Below are 23,650 nucleotides of genomic sequence, written 5' to 3'. Positions count from 1 at the left end.
AAACTTCAGTCTGAGTGAGAGTTCCAATTAGCTATAGTGGAAGGAGCACAGCAAAAAAAAAATATGGCAGAAATTCTGCCACTTCTGGTGCCATCGCAGCAAAGAGGAGTAATGGAGACAAAACCTTCTAGTGATATTAGCACTTCTATATCGCCTCTTTCTCTATCCATAGAGGTTCATTGACAGCACCCTCTGATTCAATGCCACAGAGTTTTGCAGAGCACATATATTCCCAAAGTCATGTAACAACATTGTTACGAACTTGGGTCTGTGCAGCAATTACTCTCAATAGACTGCAAGGTTTGAAATTTGGAAAAGACCAACTGGTTCATGTTCTAGTAGATAATTTGTTGATACTATCACAATATATTTTCGACAATAAATTTTTTTTATTGTATCCATTAGGGTTTTTGTACCAAACCATGTCTTTATTCTGGTTGTTTGGCCTCCATTATAACCCAACAGTCTCCTAAACAAGTTGCACTGTAAAGCTAGAACGAGCTGATAAAATTATGGGCAACTGTTCAATGCAGCAAAAATTAAAACAGACTCAGAGCACACTGCATCTAAAACATTTCTGAGTTAACTAAAGTCTAATTGCAGCCATTTATTTAGTTTTGGATTGAGTAGGAAAGAGTTAAAATGTCTTTCAGGGGTTCATTTCTGATTTTGACCCTATTGGGTGGAATTTTCCCTGTGACATTATACAAGAAATGGAGTAAGAAGTTCTAGCCCTTCCCCGTTCTACTAAAAATGTATTTTTGGTGTTTTCTGTATCCCTGTTGGAGAGAGACAGAAAGTAAGGCAAATCTCCCCAACAATGACACAGCGGGCAATAAATTGTTACCACCAGATTTATCCCATAAAATAAAGTCACCTTATACACACGGAGACTCTCTTCATGTCCCCCTCCCTGAACATGGAGCTGTATCTTCTCTCTGCTGTTACTCTCATATCCACACAGGTTACATCGTAGGTGCAAAGGAGGGAATGAAGATGCCTGGCTGTACCCACTGATAGGAAGTTCTGCTGCTGATGCTTGTGCAGTGGCCAGCGCTGCACCACCTTCTCGCATATGGGCAGCCAGCTGATATTTCTGGGCATGTTTATCAGTCTTCAGATGCAGCTGAAAATTGGCTTTAAGCTGGGTACTATAGGAGCAGAGGCGACAGCAGTGTAGGTCTCCTCTCACTTCCCTCCACTCTCTCTCCGGTAGAGACCGGCCCCTACTGGCATGAGAGAGTAGAGCCTCCAAGCTGTCTGTGGTATAGCAGCGACACACCAAGCAGCGGAACACCCCAGAGGATAGCTCTTCCTCAGGGAATGAAGGTGATGACTCTGGCAGGGGAGGCGGTGCAGGGAGGGCCAAACCAGAGGTATTTAAAGCATTGACCTGGGGTCCTGAAGGAGAATCTGGTGGAAGGAGACTGCAAGCTGCCAAGATAAATGAAAAATAAAATATTAGGCATTGAGCAACAACTTTTTCATAAACATTATTTAAAGAGAGTATTTGGAAAAGTGTAGCTTTTACAGATAGAGATAGATAGATAGATAGATAGATAGATAGATAGATAGATAGATAGATAGATAGATAGATAGATAGATAGATTTAATTTACTAAGTAGGAGGAGTAGGAGTAGAAGCTGTTTACTTGGGAAAGTGAATGTTCACTTTGTGGAGGGTATGTTGCATTTGTAAAATTAATATTAACAAATAAGATGAGCCTGTGTTCACTTGGATTACCCAATCACGTGCTAGGAAAAAAAAATTTAATTTCTCTCACGCCTAAGTGGGTTTTCAAAATGAGAATTGATTGATGGTAAATAATTTTAATGACCAGAGTTCACTTTGCAATTGTACAGCCTTTACTCCTTTAGTAAATTAACTGAGTTCAGTTGTAACCCACTTTCTTTAAAGCTTTATGCAGGGATGCAATAAGTAAAACATGGATAGAATGTTTCCAGGAATTAAAGAGATAAATTAGAACTACAATAAACATTATAAACATTTTATATGCCTACAGACTGTTTTTGAGGATCAAATTATGTGTTTTTTTCCTTTGTGATCTTCTACCCTTATTTATGCAGCCATGTCAAGGTTATGTCATAGTTGTGTCAGCTGTTCATGGGGGAATCAACTTACACACTGACAGGCACAGCAGCAGTAACAGAGATGGTAGAAAATAAATACGGCATATACCACGTCCTGGTCACTCTCAATAGAAACAAAGATCCTAGCTTTGGTTGAAATATAAATTAAAGCCTACATGCAACCAAAATAAAAGAACAGAAACATCAGCACAAGTGACATAATTTACAGTCAGTAGGATGCGTCCCTTGTGATTTGTTTTTAGACAAAATCTTCTGGCATTTATGCTGATCCCACTGGCGTAATTTTTCAGCTGGGGAGGTAATAGAACTATGAGGTTGTCACAGGCTCTAATCTAGAGTGCCCGACTATGCTTGCCCTTCCACCCAGCTGCTCCCTTTACAGAAGCCATACTACAGCTTCTATGAATGACCTGTGATCTATGATAGGAGGGGGCGGACCTTTCTATCTTCTGCCCATTCTCCGTTCACACATTCTGTTTCATTCATAGAAGCAGCAGTACTAACTTGTATGAATGGAGGAGCTGGGGCGGAAAGAGCAGGCATAGTTGGGAACTCTTGATGAGAGCCTGTGGCAGCTCCCCCAGTTTTAATAAAGAACAGACATCAACACAAGGGACACATCCTACTGACTGTAAGTTATATCCCCTGTGCTGATTTTTGTGGTTTTTATTTTGGCTGTACTTAGGCTTTAAATAATACATTTCCTTGAATAAACAAAAACAATTTTTTTTTCTTAAAATACAGTGTTTCTATTATCAAGAATTGTCTTTAAAAACACTGTTTCACCCCTCACCTTGACTACTAGATGAGCTGAAGTGCATGTGATTAAAAAGTAGAGGGTGTTCCATTGTCTGTTCAGGAGCAAGTGGACCTCCATAAAATGGGAAGTTGTCTTGGCTCATGCCTAGCCCCTGGTGAAGAAGCAGGACATTTTGCATGTGCTTTTCACTGGTCATGTGAATGCGTAAATTGCGGGAAATGTTAGTTTCATAGTTGCACACCTTACAGTGCCATGATGCTTTTTGTTTTAGCTGACGATCAGTGGGTGATGTTTGGTTAGGATCTCCCTGTCCAGCATTCACTGTTTGTGCTGCTAAAGGAGCTACTGCTGCGGTGGGTGTGGAACCTGATCCTTGGTATCCTTGGAGGTTGGCCAAGTGTTTGTCAGACTGCATGTGTATAGTAAGATTTCCCTTGGTGGTTGTGGAATAGTTGCAAGCTTCACAGCGATATGGCTTATAGCCACAGTTGTAACTCTCACCTCGGGCCAGTCGTGGGTGCTGCTGGCCGCTGTGGCAATAAGAACAGTGGCTATGACTTTCTGGATGCTTTTCCTTCATATGAACATCCAATGTTTGTTGGTATTTGTAATGCCAGTTGCATTTAGGACATTTTAGAGTTTTACATGAATTCCGTGAGTGTAGTAGAGAAAGCTGGCCTTGCAGAGAGAGACTTTGGAATGGTTGGGGGCCTGAGGTTGGTGTGCATTCATCAAGGGCCAGAGGCCCACGATCAGCATCTGTTTGGTTACCGACTTTGTCAGTGCCATGGAGAGCTCCCATTTGAATAAAAGAATTTGTCATCATTGGGCCATAAAAGCTTTGGTTTGCGAGTAGCTGCTCATTGATATCCAAGGGCTGGGAGACAGGTAGGCTGCCTTCTGCCACATCTTCTACTTCATCTTCAGCATCTTCCCCCATTGCCTCTGTTACTGCTGAGCACCAGTTTGCTACTCCAGTCTTTTCATCTACAAGGGCCTTTGAATCTTTGGCTTCAGTTGAGTGGGGAGTTCCTGTGGGATCACATTTGTGATAGCTTAAAGGTGAGTTGGGCACCAGGCCCATAGAAAGCTTGGGGTTTCCTTCTGGATTCCCTTGAAAAGTCCCTTGACTTTTGGTATCACTGGGCTTTGTATTTGACATTAAATCCTCTGATATCCCTGACTGCTCAGGCATGCTTTGGATTACATCTAAAGATGGGGTGGTTTGGACCCTAGAAAGGACAACATTCTCTGGCTCCTGGCCAGCATCTAACACATTTTGACTTCTTTTTGGTTCTAAAAGGCTGATAAAAATCTGCCCACCAGATCTATGTATGATACCAGAGGTTTCCCCTGATGCTAGCTGATCTTGATAAGGGTGCTCCAAGCCATGAAAGCGAGAAGCATGCCATCCCAACTGGATTCCAGTATGAAAGTTGAGGCGGCATGGGAGACAAATCCATGTTCCATCTACCCTTTGTAGCTTGGTAGACTCTCCATCTGTTTCATATTTTATATCTTCTTCCTCTTGTTGCCCCCCTGCCTCCTGTTCTTTGGATTGGTCTTGTGTTCTGGGCGAGGTGCCAGGCGCCGTTTGAGTGAGATTGGCTGCCTCGGCTGAGGTATGTCGGGATATTTGGTTAGAGCAAAAGCCTTGGTAGGTGGCGGTGAGACGAAAAGAGGTGAGCGGAGGATGGGTCGTCACTGTGCTTTTTGGGGAGTCCTGTGGTAAAGAAGGGGAAGGAAGAGCACCATCTTCTCCTTCCTCGCCTTTCAGGAGGTAGACAGTTCCATCACTGGAAAACAGCACATGCCCCACCAGTGCTTCTCCTCCATCCTCAGTTTCCTCCTTGCAGTCTAGCTGTAAAGGAGATGAGTGCTTTGGCAGATAAGTTGGGTGTGGAGAACTGGGAGTCAAGAGGGGCATCTGCAACATGGAGGATGTTGGGCTAACAGCCCCATAACCCCCTCCAGCAACAGAAGTGGAAGAGGAGGAGAATTCTGGTGAAGGGTTAGGAGGCAGGAGAGGGGTATCTTTGGTGGTTGTTGGGCAGAGGGGTAAATTGAGGTCCAGAGGCCAAGGGTTTCTTTCATCCTGCCCAGAAGAAGGGAGGAAGCATTCACCAGCATCCATAGCTCCACAATGGATATGCAAGACTCATCTCAGACACAGCCCTGTGTAAAAAGAATAAAATTATTAGAAAATATAAACAGACAGATCCATGTGGCTAATAATGTGATAATTACTAGGTCTCTGATTTGTAAAGTTAATCATTCTTGCTTTTGTTTTTTGGTTTCCACATTCTCCCTGGTGAAAGGGATCTGATCAATGCATTTTTATGCCTTTCATCTAAAAAGGATTATGCTTTGTTCTATTCATCTTTCAAATAAAAAAAAAGAGTTAAACATATAAAATTACACATCCTTGGTATGCATTGGTTAAAAAGATACAAATGTAATTGGCATAGAACTGTATATGCAATCAACAAAAAAAAAATGCTTGCCTGTGTATTCTGCATGAATTAAAGAAGCTGTCCAATCCGGTCTCTTGCTAGAAATAATTTACTCAGCGGAATATGGCAAGATAGGGGTTAAATGCTACTCCGCTGGTCTCTCTCCTCCTCCCTCCCTGGAGTCCTTATAATTCTGCTCCCCACAGAGTCTGATGTTGAGGTGATTAAAGAGCTGTGAGCCTGAGCACATTAGCATGTTAATGAGTATGGAAATTATTAACTAAAAGAGTTTCATTCTACAGGGTAGCAGAGGAGGGGGTTTAATATAGGGTGGGGGAGGATGGGGTGAAGCACTGGTGCAGGAATGGGGGTGAAACTGTTAAAGAAAGGAATAAAAAAAGAGCAGGATCTTTTCTATTGTAATCACCAGATCAAGCTACCCCATTTCAAGACATGCGTGTATGTACCCAACAACATCAATAAATACCTCCGTAAGAGCTCAATATGGAGCTGTCCTCATTATCGATAATCACTGTAATTGTTTATACTCCTCTTCATAATCAGAACCCAAGCCAGGCTCAACTAGCCAATTTATGCAGCCATCACAAGCCAGCATAGTAATGAGCCTCCAATGTAGGGATAACCAACTAATGCAGCCATGCCCCAGAGAACAGCTCATTTTATAACCAGAACAAACAGAATGGACTGTTTATAAGCCTACTTTTTCTCACTGCTGGTACTGCTTGGATACTTAGATTTAATTTTCCACCTAGCTCATTTATGTCTAACCTATTTGCTCTTAATTAGCAAACACCTTCTTTCGCACCAGCTAAGTAATTTTATATTTCATCCTAGCCATCTCTGCTGTATTAACCAACAGTTAATCATAACATTATGTCCCTTCATTTTTATAATATTGCACTAATGTATTTTATTTTACATACTGTGTAGCCTAGGTCGGTAAACACTGATTGACTGCTCTGGGTGCAATGTACATATTTTCACAAGTGACTGCAGTAATACCGGCCTGTGACACACAGAATATAAAAGCCAAACTCCAGGAAAACAACTAAATACGCAAAATATGTACTGTATATGGAATCTTTTTTTACCTGCTTCTCCCTGCCAGACAATAAAGTCAGGTCTTAAACAACTGTGCAGAATATACTGCTGCTAAGCATTATACCCTGTTCTAGGCCCACCCAGGCCTCTGATTGGAAATTACAATACAGAAAAACATTGATGTGGTCATTTCTGAGTTCTCCCTTTTGTGAACAAGTTCAGTTTTGACACAGCACCAATCCAAACAACGGAGCACTGACTGGATCAGAATGCTGAACCTTTCTCTGCAAGTGTGAGTAGTGCTTTGAACAGGGTTACAGGAGCCTGAAGTTAGGACAGATTTAGGAATTTGTGCTAGATGGATGTAGACATGCATCTAATTGTTTTTGTTTGATAAATACATAACTGGCAAGGGCATAACCATAGCAAGGGGAAAAGAGATGTTTATCCATACAGTTGTTTATTCCACTAGCATTTTAAAATATATTTAAGCTGGCCATAGATGATTTTTTTTTTGTTCATTCAGCCAGAGGGCTGAACGAAAAAAGCTAACATATTCCTCTATGCATGCAAGCGAGGTGGATGGAGGAATCCCCTCTATCGGGACATGGTATTCTGACAGTGGGACTCAGCATTGTCAGACTACAGTGACCAGTGGCTGTAGCCACTGACTGAAAAAAGGTTTCAAACGTGTCCCTTTGACAGAAATTGATCTAACAATTGCCTTCTGATGAAAAGGGATGCCACTCACTGATCAAAAATGCAGAAGGTTCCTGCTGAACTGGCCAAATTTTGATTCATCTATGGCCAGCTTTAGATGAAACGAAAGTATATAAAGTGTAATTTTCAACTTACAAGGTATACAGGGACTGAACTGCGGTCCTTGGTGTCATAAAGGGGCCATACCCAATATACAGTATATATAATGCTACCAAAGACTGTCAGAGACTGCAGACATACTACTGGAGATGGTCAGAGATTGCAGACAAGCTTGGAGACTGGAGAAAAGCTATAAGTGATAGTTAGGCCTTGTATACATGGACCAACATCGGTGTGTTCAACAGGACTTTTGGCCCCTGTGTACAGCTGTCTGTTCTACAGAAGCTGGTCTCGCGACTGGCTTCTGTCGAACGGGCATGCCAGAAAACCAGCATCTGACCTGAGCTTGAAGTCAATGGCAGCCAGCGCTGATCAATGTACCCTGGCGGGGGACGGGGGGGAGAGTTGGTGGGTGGGTAAGGGGGGGCAGTCAGAATACAATAGCACAGCGGGGAAATTGCCACACCAACATCATTTGTGTTAGTACGGTGATCTCTCACAAGCTGGGTTGAATGAAAAAAAAACTTCTAGTGTGTGTCCAGCATTAAAGATTGTGTGTGGGCATGTTACATGAGACCACTACAAATCATTGCTGTTACAGCCCCTTAACACATCAATAATCCCACTATCACTAATGACTGCTACGGTTCAAAAGGTTGGCAAGTATCAAAGGACCCTATGCAGTACTCAAGCTGTAGATTGAGCATCAGTGTTCTATGCGTTTAGTATGCTAACAAATAGTTTTCTGTATTACTAAAGGCATTGTCTTTGGTATGAAGTTTAGAATCAAGGGGCCCCATCACTCACAGTTATGGCCCTCATAACTGGATTACAGTTTATGTTTTTATACTTAAAGATTTTGTAATTCTTTTCACTGACTACCCAGATTTTTAATTCAACCCAAAAGGCAAACATAGGTCAGTAATATTTAAAGAAGAATTCCAGGTATGGATATTTTATACATAGTTACATTGGACCAGCTAGGACCAATGTAACTATGTATATATCATACCTGGATGATGCCCCTGGAAGCTGGAAATTACTGAAGTAAACACCACTACTCCAGCGATCTCCACTTGCTTCTGAATCCTGTGCCAAGCAGCTGGCCTGATGCATTCTAAACATTGGAAGTCAGCTGCTCAGCAGAGATGCCATTCAAAGAATGCTTTACATCCTCATAATTAATGCAAAGCATTCTTTGATTGGACAAGGTGGCTAGGCAGGGTGGGCACCTCATGCTCTTCAGCTCCTCCCCTCATTCCAGCATCCAGGGGCATCGGTCAGGTATGGTAAATACATAGTTACAATGGTCCTATATAAAAATGTATCATAACTGAACATCTATCTATCTAATCAATTCATTCAATCTGAAGGTGTACATACAATTACTATGCCAACATAACCAACTGTTTCAAATTTTAACCAGTCAGCTTTCTATAAGGCAGCAATGACTCCTAGTGCCACTCAATATGTGATTGGTAACGATCCAATAGCAAACAGACCATTTGGAAAATGCAGTTGCTATATATAACCAATGTACAATTCAAAGAAGGTTGATCAGAAATAAATTAATTCTACTTGTCATATTTTCAATTAGTCAATCGCCTGTGTTTCTGCTGTATATGTCAATACCTAGCTATATACAAAGAAAAGGTATCATTGCAGGAAATTGTACCATTCACACCAAGGGGGTACACACAGTAGTTAGTTACTTACTTACGTGTTAAATACTTACAAGCTTGTGGCATTATCAGTGCAATATGTAACTACAACACATGTAAATCAAAATGTGAAGTCACAGGTCAGTATTACCAATGGTTTACCATCTCATTATACATTCTCTGAACTACTCAGTAAAGAGTCTTTTGCCGTCTTTACCAACCATTCAAAAATAACTTTTTCTGATCTTATTCTTATAACCTGAAAATGGATTGGTTGGTTATCCTTGCTGCTCTTTTAGCAAGTGTTTTGAATATTTGATCTATAGCCTCATAATATTTTCAGCCCTGTTTTGTTTTATTGAGTAATTTTTCCTTTTCTGAAGAGCTCACATGCTTACAGTGTAAAAGGTAAATAATATGGGGGATATATGGTACAATATATGGCTATATTCAGAAAGTGCAAGTCATTTTGAAATTAGAAACCGTTCCCTTTATGATGATGGAAGCCATCCAATAAATATTTGGCTAAATTGAACAAAAATTTGCTTGTGTACAGAGGGCTTAACATTCACAACTGTGTCTTAAATGTTAAAGTACCATAACTCCACCATGGCCTCCACAAGCCCTCCTGTCAGTCTCATTCATCCTTGCTAATGACAGAGATAAAAAAAAAAAAATAGCCCAATGAATTGTAGGAACTCACAATGTTCCCTGTTTATAAACTCTGTAAAAATATTACAAAGCCTTCTATTAAGCAATGCAGCATGCACCATTCCACTGTACTACAAACAACATACAGAGTTCTGGTACCTTTAAAAGATAAGAAAGACACTGTCAAGTAGTGGAGACACAACCAGACAAAACATAATGACAATCAATCAATACAAACATAACAAGCAAGTGCAGAGATAATGAACAAATACAGCTGTAGCAAGCCAACCTTCGGCTAACAAAACAATGGAAACACAAACCATTAATCCAATTATAAGCAGACAATCCAAACAAAGCCAGTCAATTCACTCCTAACAAACGGGTAAAATGGTCCCAGCCCGTATGACTTTACCATCATAACATTTGATGCAACCTAATTTAAATACCCATCACCAAAATAGTTATAAAGCAAAATATAGCAGGTCCGAAAGAAAATATAGATGGCCATTACAGATGATAGATGATGTAGGAGTATTCCATTATTCTATCTATTGAACTTTGATAAAGCAAATGCTAAATATATATAGTTTGCATTGCGATGTAATGACTTTGCTGCTAAAATGGCTATCATTATATCTCATATGTGTTTCTTTCATACTGCCTCAGAACTTGTATTGTGGAAAGTGGTATATGCAGTGATTATGTTTAATATTGGAAAACAGGGGAGTTTAAAGATTCCCCTATCAACTGTTGTGATACAATTACACAGGTATAATACTAAAGCTGGCCACAGCATGGCTCTAATCGCAGGCGATTCTTACAGAAATGTGCCCTGCTGGAACCACCTGGCTTGAGAAAACAGTACTGAAATATCAAAGGCACAATGTGGTTAATTGTTGGCCAAATAACAACTGAATCTGATGTGGTATCTAGGAAGCCATGGGTGATGCAGTGCTTGAATACAGTAGCTCACAGTGCAGATTCCTCCATCGACTCTGTTTACGTGTATGGAGGAATTTACTGACTTTCCCTTGTTCGGTCTCTGTGTATACTGTAGGTAACCTTACACTTTTCCCTAGTGTAAATGCAGAAGCCCAGATTTATAAGCACTGCTGCATGAAAAGCTTACACTAAAGGAGCTTTTAGTGATCAGATCATTTCAGAGCAAATGACCTAAAATACCATAAATACCATATGTAGGTAGCTCAAGAGCAATCATATCATATTTGAGGTACTAGAGTTCCCATCCGCACTGTTTTGAATTTATGCATAACAGCCACTATATGGATTATCACTTCCTCCAGTCCTCCACAGTGAAAAGAAATACAGGAGTTGAGACCTGTGAAGTTAGAGAATGAAAACTAATAGAAACAGACAGAAAAGCTAGAAGGCCTTAGGAAGGAAAAGGAAGACTGGCAGGTAATCGAACATTACAAAGGAGAAAGAGAACAAGTAAGTACACAGAGAAAGGAGAGGAAGAATAAGGGATCTACAGAAAAGTGGGAATGAGGATATAAGGAAGGAATATCCTGGAAAGAACACAATATTGGGTACATATAAAGACCGACATATGACAGTGAATGATCAGTTTCTGAAAGATACAGAAGAAACGGAGGAAATTCACAGTAAAAGAAAGAAATGCTAGGAACGGTGATATTAAATGCATAGAACTGGCAAACAGACCACACAGAGCAAAGGCTAGGCGGCCATAACATGAAGCATTGAAAATGAAATATATTATGGTGACATAAATACAGACATAGAAGGAAGCAGTGAATAACATAAAAAGGAGGAGGTAGAATATGTAGCACAGGAGAGAGGAAAGTGGATGCGCTGGAAGAGGTGATGCTGGGATAGAGACAGCACAAGGATATTCCAAGAGACAGCTATAGAGGGAGGGTGAAGAAGGATGGAAAAATCAATACAATTACTTTCTAACGGTGTGTTAAGAGAGTGAGGTGTCGACACTCTGTCTGTGCACGAAAATATGAGCTCCCTATATATACTGGCAGAGTCTGGCAGCTATCAGCTGAGTCTTCTTCCCACTGCTGGAGTTCAGTATGTCTTAGAGCATTTCTTATGAAGTGTAACATATGCTCCTCATCACATTAAATCATGTGATTCATGCATATTGTGACTGAGGGTTTTAATCAGAGTGTGTGACATATGCTGCTAGGTGTGTGCAGCATGCTAATACATCTTTATGTGAGCACCGGAGCACATGGTGCCTAAACACGGCATTCAAATGGTCGAATGGTTGATTGTTCCCCTACTACTGAAAACAGACATACCACTGCCCATTTCCTTACCGGGGCAATAAAAGCAGCAGTTAGTACATATTATCTTCAATTACAAACCAAAATTTACTCTTTTCTACCCAATTACACTACGACACCAGTCCTTTATCCTGCATACTGACAGATATGCAGTTAAACCATTCTTTTTTAAATTTGTTTTCTAAATGACTATTTTTTTTTTGGAAGACTCAATCAGAGCAGTGATTTACTTATACTATTATAATAATTATATCATACTATATGATATGAGATTGAGGTGAGAGAAGTGCGCAGGCTAGGTCGTATAAACCTGCTGCGAATATAAAGCTCATTCCTGAGGTGAGAGACTGCGGCATATTAACAGTCAAAATAAACGAGCCCTTGTCAGCCTTTCGGTTTACCGTCTGCAAAAAAAGAAGGGAGCTGGAGTACCTTCTGTGGGTGTGTGCATGAACAATGATAGTCATAAATACAACCTAGAGATAAACACAGGCGTTCAAAGACTGGCGATCAATAAAAATAGAGCTAATCAGAAAGGAAGATGTCAAGATTTCTTGCACGAATAAACATGGACGTGGGGAGCAGAAACAGAATAGAAGCAGAAAGCCGGGGAGAGCGGAAGACAAAAGCAGAGTGACAGAATAAGCTGGAGATGGTTGGGGGCGGAGTTAAATGCAGAAGATAGCAAAGAGACAAAGAGAGCCGAGAAAAGATGAGAGGAATAAAGACGGAAGAGAGCTGCAAACAGTTTTATGACGCACAAATAACACTGCTACATGTGAGAGATTGATTAAGTATACCTGGGCAGAATGCCTAAATTCAGCAATACAGTGAGACCCTTTAAGACAACATGGAGCGTACAAAATGCACGCTACGTATATAAAATGAAATCAGTGTCAGGTGAGCTCAACAAATGTGTGTATAATTCACTGCAGACAAGCACCAGAAAGCCATTTGAATCTGCAAAATGGCTGAACTGTGTTATAGCGGTGGAGGTGGAAAACAAGCTTTCGCGTATAAAATGTTTTAGCGTGAAAGTACAAAAATTTGCATAAATGGCTCTGTGAGCAGCAGTAGTGAAATTATGTAGCATGAAAGCTTCTTTTACGTAAAAAAAGTAGCTTTTTCCTATACCCTAAATGTTCAATTATTATATGTCAATAACGTTCAACTGGCTCAAAGGCTGCCAAGCCTATACAAAGGGGCTATCAACATAGATGTAGTTTAATAGGGTAGTTATTGGCTCTTTTGAGATAATAGGGCAGAATTTAGGTAAGTTAGATCATCATCTATGGCTATTTATTTGTTGTTTATTTATTTCAGGTACTTATATAGCACTGTCAATTTACGCATCACTTTACATATATATATTGTACATTCACATCAGTCCCTAACCCTCAAAGGGTGTACAATCTAAGGTATGGACTATATTGTTCATATATAGGGCCCTCCTATTCCTTCTGTACTGAACTGTACTGTTGCTGTATTGTCTCCCGTTATATTGTAAAGCGCTGAGCAAACTGTTGGCGCTATATAAATCCTGTATAATAATAATAATATATAAGGACAACATCTGGTTGATCACTGAGTTGAATAACTAAACTGTAGAAAGCATAGTTTACTAATTTGATGCTACACAATGGTGCAGGAGATGGAATTTGTTAAGTGTATGTAAACATAAATAATTGCTATTTTTTAAAATAAAATACAGATTTTTTCCCTTTTTAAATGTTTGTGACATCACAGAGATGCTAATTTCCTGCAGTCTACTTGCAGCTGCTTCCTGTCTACATGCATGCATTTCAGCAACTATTACATGTCATTTCTCAGGACAGGTTTCCTGATGGTGACAAAAGTGAAACCTGCCTGTACAATGCACATCAACAGGGCCACTTGTAGTCACCTTTGGGAAACATATGACAAGGTGACAATACAGGAGATCAACTGGGAGACAGGGTAAGACCGCTGTCACCCTATAAAAAAATGTGCATGGCAGGATGAAAAGGTATTATTTAATTTAAAGTCACAAATTTAGAAATCTTGAAAAATGACTTGTAATGACTAAAAATATTAAAAGCTAACCTTTTGTAATAAAATATACCATGCAGTCAAGAGGCCCCAGTAGTTTTAAAACCACTGTATAGTTTTCAAAATGCCAAACCTGTAGGCCATCGATGACTTCCCTACAACTGAAAAAAGAAAGCTGAGATTATCTCAGCCACTGCTGTAACATGGGGAGAGAAAGCACACTGTATATGCACGGGACTTGGAAGGGGATGCTGGGGCAACATACATTGTATCCCAGATCCTAGGTAGGACAAGGCTGATCTGTTACAATGGGACTTTTTCTGCCAGGATGAGGGAAACTACCATTGACCATATGGCATTTAAACTAAGCACCAGTGTCCAAATCTGCACACTGTTTTTAAAAACTATTGGGGCAGTAGACTGCATAGTACCTTTTTATTACAAAAGCAAATTTGTATGAGATTTTAGTGATTGGGTTTACATACTGTATATTTTAAAGAGTAACATCATCCCACTTTTTTTTTTAAATCTCATCTTACCTCTTATCCTGAATAAACTTACTTACCCAAACAGTGAATCTATCGTCATTCTGTTGTAATTTGCCCCTCCTTTGCCATATGAAGGGTCCTACACTACCACCTCCCTTTCTGACATCATCAGGAGCCAGCTGTTTCTTCCTGGTTCTTCCAGCTGATCCCCTGATGACGCTCAACCAGATCTACCTTCTTTCAGCTGCTGTGTGTAAACCAATGATATAGACCATGCATATCCCAGGAGGAACCAAAAACAGATTCTCCCTAGGTGTGAATGGAGGCAGGGAGCAAGTTTACCACGAATACAAAAAAAGGTCAGTTTTTTAGATTGCAGAGGGGTTTACAACTGTGCAAAATAATTTTTCTGTGCGAAGGTCACCTTTAAAGTGGAACAACATTAATCATTTTGAATCCTTATGCTGCTAGCATTAGTAAATAGATAGGAAAGTATATTATATTTACTTGTTTTAAACTGTTCTTTTTTACATTTTGTTTAGTTACTTCCTAGTTTCCATGCCTAGGCAAATTATATCATGCATCTCAGGAATTTGCAGGAGGGGAGGAGGGGTTTTATCAGCTAAGCTAAGCACATCCTCCTGCCTGCATGCCTTAGCTAAGGGTAGATGGATTCCAGGAATTAAATATTACATGAATCATCAGTCTTACTCAAGATGGCTATGGCCAGAAATGCTAGGTTGTGTTTTCAAAGTGATTTCTCAGCAAAATAAAGCTTGGAAACATGGATGTATGGGTGAGTTTTCTTTGAATATTAAAAATAAATTAAATTGCACTTTTGGTTTGCGGTGCTCAGATGCAGTGTAGTTCCACTTTCAGTACTGTGATCTAAAGGAAAATGTTTCTACAGCTTCAAATAGAAGAGCAGTTATACAGATATCTATATTTAGCAGATATCTAAATATTACCTACTAACAATTTTGTCTCAGTTCCTGAACCTAGAGGGCAGGCCACATCTGTGCTGGCCCCACCATTGCCTCCCCATGATATCATGCAGCGGTAGGAAAACTCCTACTGATTTATGAAAGCAGAGTTCCTGCGTCGGAACTGCTATGACATGGTAACGAGGAAAACTGCACAAAACTATTTTGTTTTTTGCTCTTTTTGCATTTTCTGCTTTAACTTGCCGCATAAATATTGAGTGTTTTTTTTCTCCAAATATCAGGTTTTTGGTTTTTCAAGTTGTCCTGGGGTTGTTAATTTTTTTTAAGTATTGTTATCTTGGGAATTAAAAAAAAACAAAAGATATAGTCCACTGAAAAAAACAATACCTGACACTAAATAAATGTGGAAGATCCATAGAAGATTTATGGAGGGGAAGATTTACTTTATCACACAAAGCTAGTGATTTTACCTTTCTGGTTCAATAATTGCAAAACAAACGAGATACAATCATTTAAAACCCCCACATTCTTCAGTTCTAAAGCTGGCCACTAATTAGTGGAATTTGATTAGAAAATTTTAATTCTCAGACAAATTAAAGGTTAATTTTCATCCGTAGTGAAGAGAAAATTCAAAGGAGCAGGATGGAAAATTTTTCTTGAACAAATTTCTGACAGTGAATGTGATTTTTCTTCGGGAAAATCCAGTCATTCCAAAATCAACTGTGAGAAGCAAATACAATTTTGAATTATTTTCAAATGCTGTTCATTAATTCATCTAATGTACTGATCATAATTTGCATATGAATGCTTGTACAAACATTTGTCCAGAAACTTAATAGTGTATGGCCAGCTTACAGTGGTAGTAAACTCTCTTCTCTAAAAACCAGCTGACAGGCAGGGTTTTTATAACAGAAGAGATCCTGGAGGTCTCATCTTTCATAAATAATCCCCCTGCCTGTCAGTGGGTAATGCGATCTGAGGCGCACATGCGCAGCTCAGACCGCATTTACGACCGGCTCTGTCTGCCGCTGTGAAGTGACTCGCATGTGCGAGAGTGATGTCACCACAGCCCAGCCATTCAAATGCTGAAGATGTGGAACCCGGAAGCAAGACCAGGTTAACATGGAAGCGCCGTAGACCAGAGAGCCATGACAGCCGAGTGCTGGATGGCTCTGTCTGTAGGTAAGTCTCTAATAATGTATTGTATGCGTTGCATTCTAGTACATTATGATTTAAACCTGCATGGGGCATGTTTTTTTACTAAGACTTTAAGGAAAATAGCCCAGGTCATAGTTTTAATTATGAAGGAAATAGAAAAAGGTTGTTGACTCTGTCTTTAATAACTATGTTGTATTTCTCTAAAACGTTAACACACTGTAATATTCCTTTACATTTTTCACTTTAAAAGACCAGTTAAAGTAGAATTCCAGCTTTCATGCCTAACTAGCCCTAAAACTGTCCCTCCACCTCCTAACACCTAAGCTAACTAAGCATGTACTGTATGTAGAGGAGAGGAAAGTGTGCTCTGACAATGGCTAGCAAAGCCTGGAGAGCTGATGTCACCCATAGGCTTCAATGGCCCAGCCGCTGTTGGTGCTTCTTCCTCTCACCTGTAGCCATGCTGGCTGATACAGGGGAGTCAGGTCACATGACCGAGCAGCCTGAAAATAGGTAAGTATATACATTTTTCCTACACAGGTTAGGTACAAGCTGGAATTCCACTTTACTCCAAAGCAGCTAAGCTGCAACTCCAACCAAAATGGTTTGTTTTGCTTACGGTGGGGAAAGGTTAGAACCTCTTTTGGGTTATTAATACTGTCTACACACCTGTTGGATACACAACATGGTCACTAGAACAGGAAACAAGGAGATATTGCTCCAAAAGCTTCAAACAGCAATAAAAAATATAGTTTTAAGTAATGTGGAAAAGGGAGACTAGAACCTGTTTCAGTTATTTATTGTTGTGTCCCTCATCTTGTTGATTTGCACCATCTTGTCTCATTGATAATGATGTAATAGGTATAGGAAGTAGGGATAAAAACTAAGAATCTAGCCCTTCCCCAATCTATCTAAAACTAATAAAAAGGATTTGGCCCAGTAAATAGCTTTACTTTGATTGAAAGACCTTCTAATTACAGTTACACAAAATTATGTTCATTTTCCTTTATCTCACAGCAAAGTTATGATTACAAAAAGGCAGCTACAGCTCAGTTCACTAAGTCCAAGTCCTAATTAAACCCAGCACTGTCATTGTACCAGCAAAGCTTACTGGTGTATATATTTGCTATGCACCTGTTATAGGACACTTAGGCTAATGAGGCTAAGGGCTCTTACACAAGGATGCCAAATGCTCGTGCCCCACACACACACGTACTGGAAGTCTTTGGAGAGTTCATTAGCTCCAGGTTCTTGAAAGGTGTATTGCAGCCAAATGGCGCAATAAAGATAGAAGATAAAAAAACCTGTTGCTTTGTATTTCACTAAAAATGAAGTTAGACTTCAGTGCTACTGCTAATGTTAACAGTGCTGTTCTTCACTTTTATGAAGTTCCCCCTTCCTCCTTAGATCAGCATATAGCACTTGGAAGTAGTCTAACAAATGTGCAGTGCTTGTCAACAGACAGGAAGTCAGCTGTGTGCAAAAAAGTATCTCCCTTTTCTTAAATTGTTATTTATTTAATTATTATTATTTACCTTATTATTTAAAAAAAATTCTGTCAAGACTCATAAACATTTACTAGTGGGGTATGGGTGTAATTAAAGCTGAGCTACATATTAGAGCTGAAATGAAAACTTGTTTTAAATGCCCAAGGGTTTGTATTTCTTCAAAACCAGTCCTGAGATTCACACAGCCCTACAAGACAATATAGCAAGGTTTATGACTTGACTTCTTTCTACTACAGTTATGCAGTACTACCTGATCACCTCCCCGTCCCTTAGCCTGTGACTGGACAGTGAAGGAACAGCAGCAGATTGACTCGGTCATTGTTTTCTCTCTTCTCCTGTCTTCCTTATCAGAACATGTACATGCAGGATACCTGTTTGGCTCCTACTATTTTCACTTCCTACCGCAGTCAGAGTGATGTTAGGGGTTTCATGAGGCTAATAAAATTCAAATACAGCTACTTATACTAGCTGAATTGAAAAGTTAATACATGGAGTACGTTAAACTAGTTTCCCCGAAACTCTCTGACTGTCTTACCTATTTGTATATTTTGCACAGAGCCTACTTAAGTTCCATCTCTTGGCTAGATACCAAACACACTACAGTCCACTGTGCCCCAGGTGAGATGTGACTATTGGCACTTTTTACCACCTCCTTTGGTCGTGTCCTATCATTCAGGGTTACTGGTCTCAGATGGTCCAATTACTCCACCATTGCGTGGGCTCCCTGTTGATTCTCTGCCCTAAACAGTGTCTACTGGGATTCCTCCCTAGTTCTGATAGTGATAAATCCCTTAATATCTTGCTTCGGGAAACCATATTATGGCCAGATTGTTAATTGCCTGGGCTTGGCTTAGAGCATTACCACCAACAGTCCAAAAGTGGGCAGTAAATCTCCCCTTACCATAGAAGAAAGTAATTTACACTCATAGGGGATGCCCAACCAAATATCATAAAATATGGAATAGATGGTTGGAAAAGTCCACTACTTGCATTGAAGATGAGCAGACTGATACATAAACCTAGATGTTTTACTTCTACCTGTAGTGTGACCTTTTGATTACCTCATATTTCAAGTTTTCTGAGGTCATTGACATGCATTGGCTTTAGACACGATGATATTTTGTTGTCGTGTTGATGTCTATACATCTGAATATACTTAATATACCTATATACTCCTGGCTGTAATATATGAGTGCGTTCCTATCCTCTGATATGTACCACTGAATTATTTTGCTATGGTTGTAGCTTCTATATTATCATGTGGAATCATACCTTTTAACATTGTAATCCTTTATTGACTTTTCAATAAAACTTGCATTTGATTAAAAACAAAAAGTTAATACATAACTGCGTTAACCAGTTTTTTTTTTAAATGTCTGCCTAGAGTTCAGATTTAAAGTAAATATTTTCAAAGAGAGATATTGTTTTTGCTATTTTTGACTTTCTTCCCAAAGTGTTGGTCCACTGGCTTTAATTCATTTTAGATTACTAACCTGGAACAAGTATTTCAGGATCTGCATACTGTACTTGTTGATGATCAGTGAATCAAAGTGGATAAAAACCAGTGGGCTAGCCTATCAACCAAGCAGCTAGCATTTCAAAAGAAGGTGAGCAATGGCAACCCCTGTTATTTGTTTCATGACTAGTTTACTTTAGGACTATAGACATGAGATGACTCTGACAGTCATTTTAAGCCAGAATGGGACAACAGTTTGTGCCCATAGAATGCAATATTTGGCAACAGTTTTTGCACATAGAATGCCTTCAACCTCACTGGCAGGTTGAGACAAAATCTGTCCCAGTCGCTTTTGTCCTCTCCAATAACTGGCACTAATCTGGTCTCCACTTCATCCCTCTTCACTGCTATAAACTATGTACAACCAGTGTGTCATTCTGCAGACAGCTTGTCCTAAGGGTGGCCAGATTGTGCACACAAAAACAATTGATCTCTCAAGTCTAGGGACAGCAATAGAAATCATTGGCTTTAATATTAAACATACATTGTTAAAAAAAAACACAAAGGTAACACATTAAAGACAGGTATGGGTAAAAATTAAAAAAAGCATTGGTGCACCAATTCTATTCTGTAACCCTGGAGCCTTGTTCCAATATAAATACTATATTGTTTGTGGGTTATCCAAGTTGTTTTCAGTAATTACTGTGCTACTGGAAAGGGCAAGACTCACCTGTCAGGATAATTATTTATACTCTTAACTGGTATTTATCGGTTATTCAATTCTAAGGATAACAAAAGATCTTCACTATGGTTGGGAAAACTACAGGATTTTTCTTAAATATTGGGTGTAGCCTCTGCCTAGAAAATAGTGTAATGAAAAAACCTGGAAGAAATACATGGACTATCTGTATTACTTAGCAACTGTTTGGAGAAGATATTGGCTCTTACAGTATAACTAAAGGCAACATTTTTTAAATTTTGATAAAGTTGAAAGGGATTAGAACTGTTGAGTTTTTACTGTTATTTGTGCATCCTACTTGTCCTACTGAGGATTTACCGCCCTTCCTGACCAGGCCATTTTTTTTTTGCAATACGGGGCTGCATTACTTTAACTGCCAATTGCGCGTTCATGCAATGCTGCACCCAAATGAAATTTACGTCCTTTTTTTCCCACCAATTGTGATTTCTTTTGGTGGTATTTGATCACCTGTGCGTTTTTATTTTTTGTGCTATAAAAAAAAGGCTGACAATTTTTAGAGAAAAAAAAAACAATTTTTTTTGACTTTTTGCTATCATGTCCAGTAAAAAAATGTTAAAAATCAAATTTTCTCATAAATTTAGGCCAAAATGTGTTCTGCTACATGTCTTTGTTAAAAAAAATCCCAATACATGTAAATTAAATGGTTTACGTGAAAGTTTTAGCATTTACAAATGGCAGTATAGATACTGGAATTTTTTTTTTAATTTTTACTAGAAATGGCGGCGATCAGCGACTTATAGTGGGTCTGCGGCAGGCATTATGACAAAGGGGGAACTGACTTGGTGTCACTGACATCCCCAGTAACACCAATACAGTGATCAGTGCAAAAAAAAAAAGGACTGCCACTGTACTAATGGCACTGGGAAGGGGTTAACATGAGGGGCGATCAAAGGGTTAACTGTGTGCTGGGAGTGTTTTACTAGGGGGCTGTGTCCGTGTGCTACACTGTAAGCACACTGCTTTGGATGGCTGTGCTGTGCAGCCATCCAAAGCAGTGTGCCCGAGCTGACAGGGAGGAGAACTGTTAGTAAACAAAACAGTTCTCTCCGTCAGAAATCACTGTGCGCCGGCGACTAATCATTGGCTGGGACCCCGTGAACGACAGCCACGCCCGCAAATGCAAAGTCATGTATATATACATGATTTTGCACACCTGTGCCACCCTGTAGCAGTATTTCTGCTATAGGGAGGTCAGGAAGTGGTTAAGGAGATTCACCCTCTCTATTTGTCCTGTTTACAATAATCACTGAAAATGAGTAAAAAATCCCAAATTTTGGTTTGTCACCAGAACAATAATAGAGGGGAAATCTTCCCTTTGAAAAACTAGTTCTGGTGACAACTAGGGATTCCCTCACTTTGGAGAGATTTCCTCCCACTTCTTGTTTTGGCTATGGGACAGGAGGTGAAGGGAAATCTCCCCAATGGGAAAGGAAAAGCTGACAGGATTTTTTACCCTCTTCAAAATATAAAAAAAAAGTTTTGCAGTTAATTCTACTTTGTTATGACATATGCTCACATATAGTCACAATGTGTACAGTACATATGGGCACTGAAACATCTGTGGCCAGTAGGCTGTAAAGAAACGTCTTAGATGATCCCCTTTCTAAGTGTTGTTCTATACATTATACATTGTACTTAGTCTATGATAGTGAGCTCAACTCAATTTAGTCATTTTTGATGCATACTATTTTAACACCAGAATTAGTGTCATATGTATATTACATTATATTATAATATATTTTTTATGTAATGGTATTGCTGGCATTGGGTTTAGGGCTAGTATAGTTATCTGCTTTAGATTTATTTACATAGTATTAGGTAAGGGTTTTGGTAATTAATAGGTTTACGGTCATGATCATTGTAATGAATAAGTTACTTTATACGAGCATTAGGTATATGGTTAGTATAGTTATAATAAATAGGATTTGGGTTGCTCAGTATCAGCATTATGATTTGAGTAGTTAGACCAAACTACTGGCTTACTTAGGGGTCTATTTTAAAAAATTGCTTTGTGAATATCTCAGTATTCATGCAATAAGCATCAATAATATCCATAATGTTTATAATTTGTGAGAAATGCCAGCTTCTATTTGTTGCTTCTTGCAGGGTGACTGTACTAATCCCCAACATTTGATCATAAGAGAACAAAAACCTTAAAGTGATTCCCTGCACTTAAGGTAAAAAAAATTACCAGTATTTGTATCATCTCTTCACCCCCCCTCCCATACTTACCTCACTCAGTCCAGAGCTGTGCCCATCTCTAGTGGCTCTCTCCCTGCACTCACTGGACAGAAAGCCAGTAGCAGGAGCCATTCCTGCTGCTGCTGTCAACCAAATCCTGTGAGCAGACAGCAGGGGGCGGGGCTGAAACAGGCTGTGTGTCTATAGATGCACACAGTCCACCTCGGGAGCAAGCCCACACATGAGCCCCAATAAGCGGCTTTCTATGGTGGCGAACGGAGAAGAAGAGGCGCTAAGAACATTAGTGGGGAACCCCAGAAGGGGAGAACTGGGGCCTCTTTGTGCAATACTATTGAACAGAGCAGGTAATTATAACTTTTTTGTTATTTTTAAAAAATATATAGTAGCCTTTACAATCACTTTAAGAACATTCAGTCAGGTGAGTTAAAAACCATTTGACCAATCGAGAAAATAGCCTAACACTATAGGATAATAACATTCAACCAGAAGAAAGAATAATATGACTAAGACCTCTGTACTGTGTACAAAGTGTATGGAGATTCTTGTGCTCACCACTGGTGGTGTAATGAATCAGCTTCTGCTGACAGTGAGTTACAGTGAGAATTGATGCAATGCTGCAGAGATGGAACTGTTGTTTACTTTAGGTGATCTATTGCTTGTCCCTGAAGGGTTTCAGTCCAGTAAACCTGTCAAGCAACGGAGATCTGTCTCTGCAAAATTGTATCAGGCCTGTGATTTTGGAACAGAGCAGTGGGTGGGATCTGTGTGCAAGCAGAGGTACTGATTGTCTGCTTGACCCTCAGAAGTCTTCAATGACTCTGCCTACACAAGGAACCCACTATCCTGGCCACTGGTGTGCAGTTACCAACAGGATCCCACAGTACATGTTTGAACAATGAAAAATATCCAGAAATTTGGGAAAATGTTGTTACCAATGCTAAAAGATTTGTTTCCTTACTACAATTATTTAAAACTTAAAGAATATGTAAACCTGGTAGGTACCAGCTGTACCATGTACTTGTATGAAAAAGTATCCTGTTCTCTTTGTATTGTTTCCTTTGTGTGAAATCCCTGGTGTTCCTGCTAGTCTCCCTGCTCTCTTATTAAAAACTGACCGCAGTAGGCTCATGCACATCGTGGTCAGTTCTCTAGCCAACACACAGATGCGCACACACAAACCCATACACTGGGAAGACCACTGTGCTACACCCCCACTTCTCTGTGCAGCTGAGAACTGAAGGTATGTGATCACCTATAAAAAAAGGGGGGGGGGGAGCATTTGTAATGTGTTTTTATACCTATATACATGTTCT

At 39.6% G+C, this 23,650-nt stretch overlaps 2 protein-coding genes across 3 annotated transcripts in view; one reads left to right on the top strand and one right to left on the bottom strand.

The window, feature by feature from the left end:
- THTPA (thiamine triphosphatase) overlaps window positions 1-23,650 on the top strand; it is a 148,252-nt gene that overhangs the window by 51,217 nt on the left and 73,385 nt on the right. The gene's annotated exons all lie outside the window — the stretch shown is intronic.
- The window catches only part of ZFHX2 (zinc finger homeobox 2), a 94,121-nt gene that overhangs the window by 50,338 nt on the left and 20,133 nt on the right, over window positions 1-23,650 (bottom strand). Inside the window, exons 2-3 of one of the 2 annotated variants that reach the window (XM_089678165.1) lie at window positions 2,905-5,046; window positions 878-1,434 (exon numbers count right to left, since the gene is read on the bottom strand). In XM_089678165.1, coding sequence (XP_089534291.1) covers window positions 878-1,434; window positions 2,905-5,005 — 2,658 coding nt within the window. In that variant the 5' untranslated portion in view covers window positions 5,006-5,046. The remainder of the gene's footprint in view (window positions 1-877; window positions 1,435-2,904; window positions 5,047-23,650) is intronic. The other variant, XM_089678166.1, reaches the window with a different exon arrangement.

Source organism: Staurois parvus, unplaced genomic scaffold, assembly GCF_062004578.1.
Source record: "Staurois parvus isolate SC_StPar_1 unplaced genomic scaffold, SC_StPar_1.0 ptg000199l, whole genome shotgun sequence".
Taxonomy (NCBI): Eukaryota; Metazoa; Chordata; class Amphibia; order Anura; family Ranidae; genus Staurois; species Staurois parvus.
Note: the sequence above shows the minus strand (reverse complement) of the source record. Positions and strands in the feature narration are given on the sequence as shown.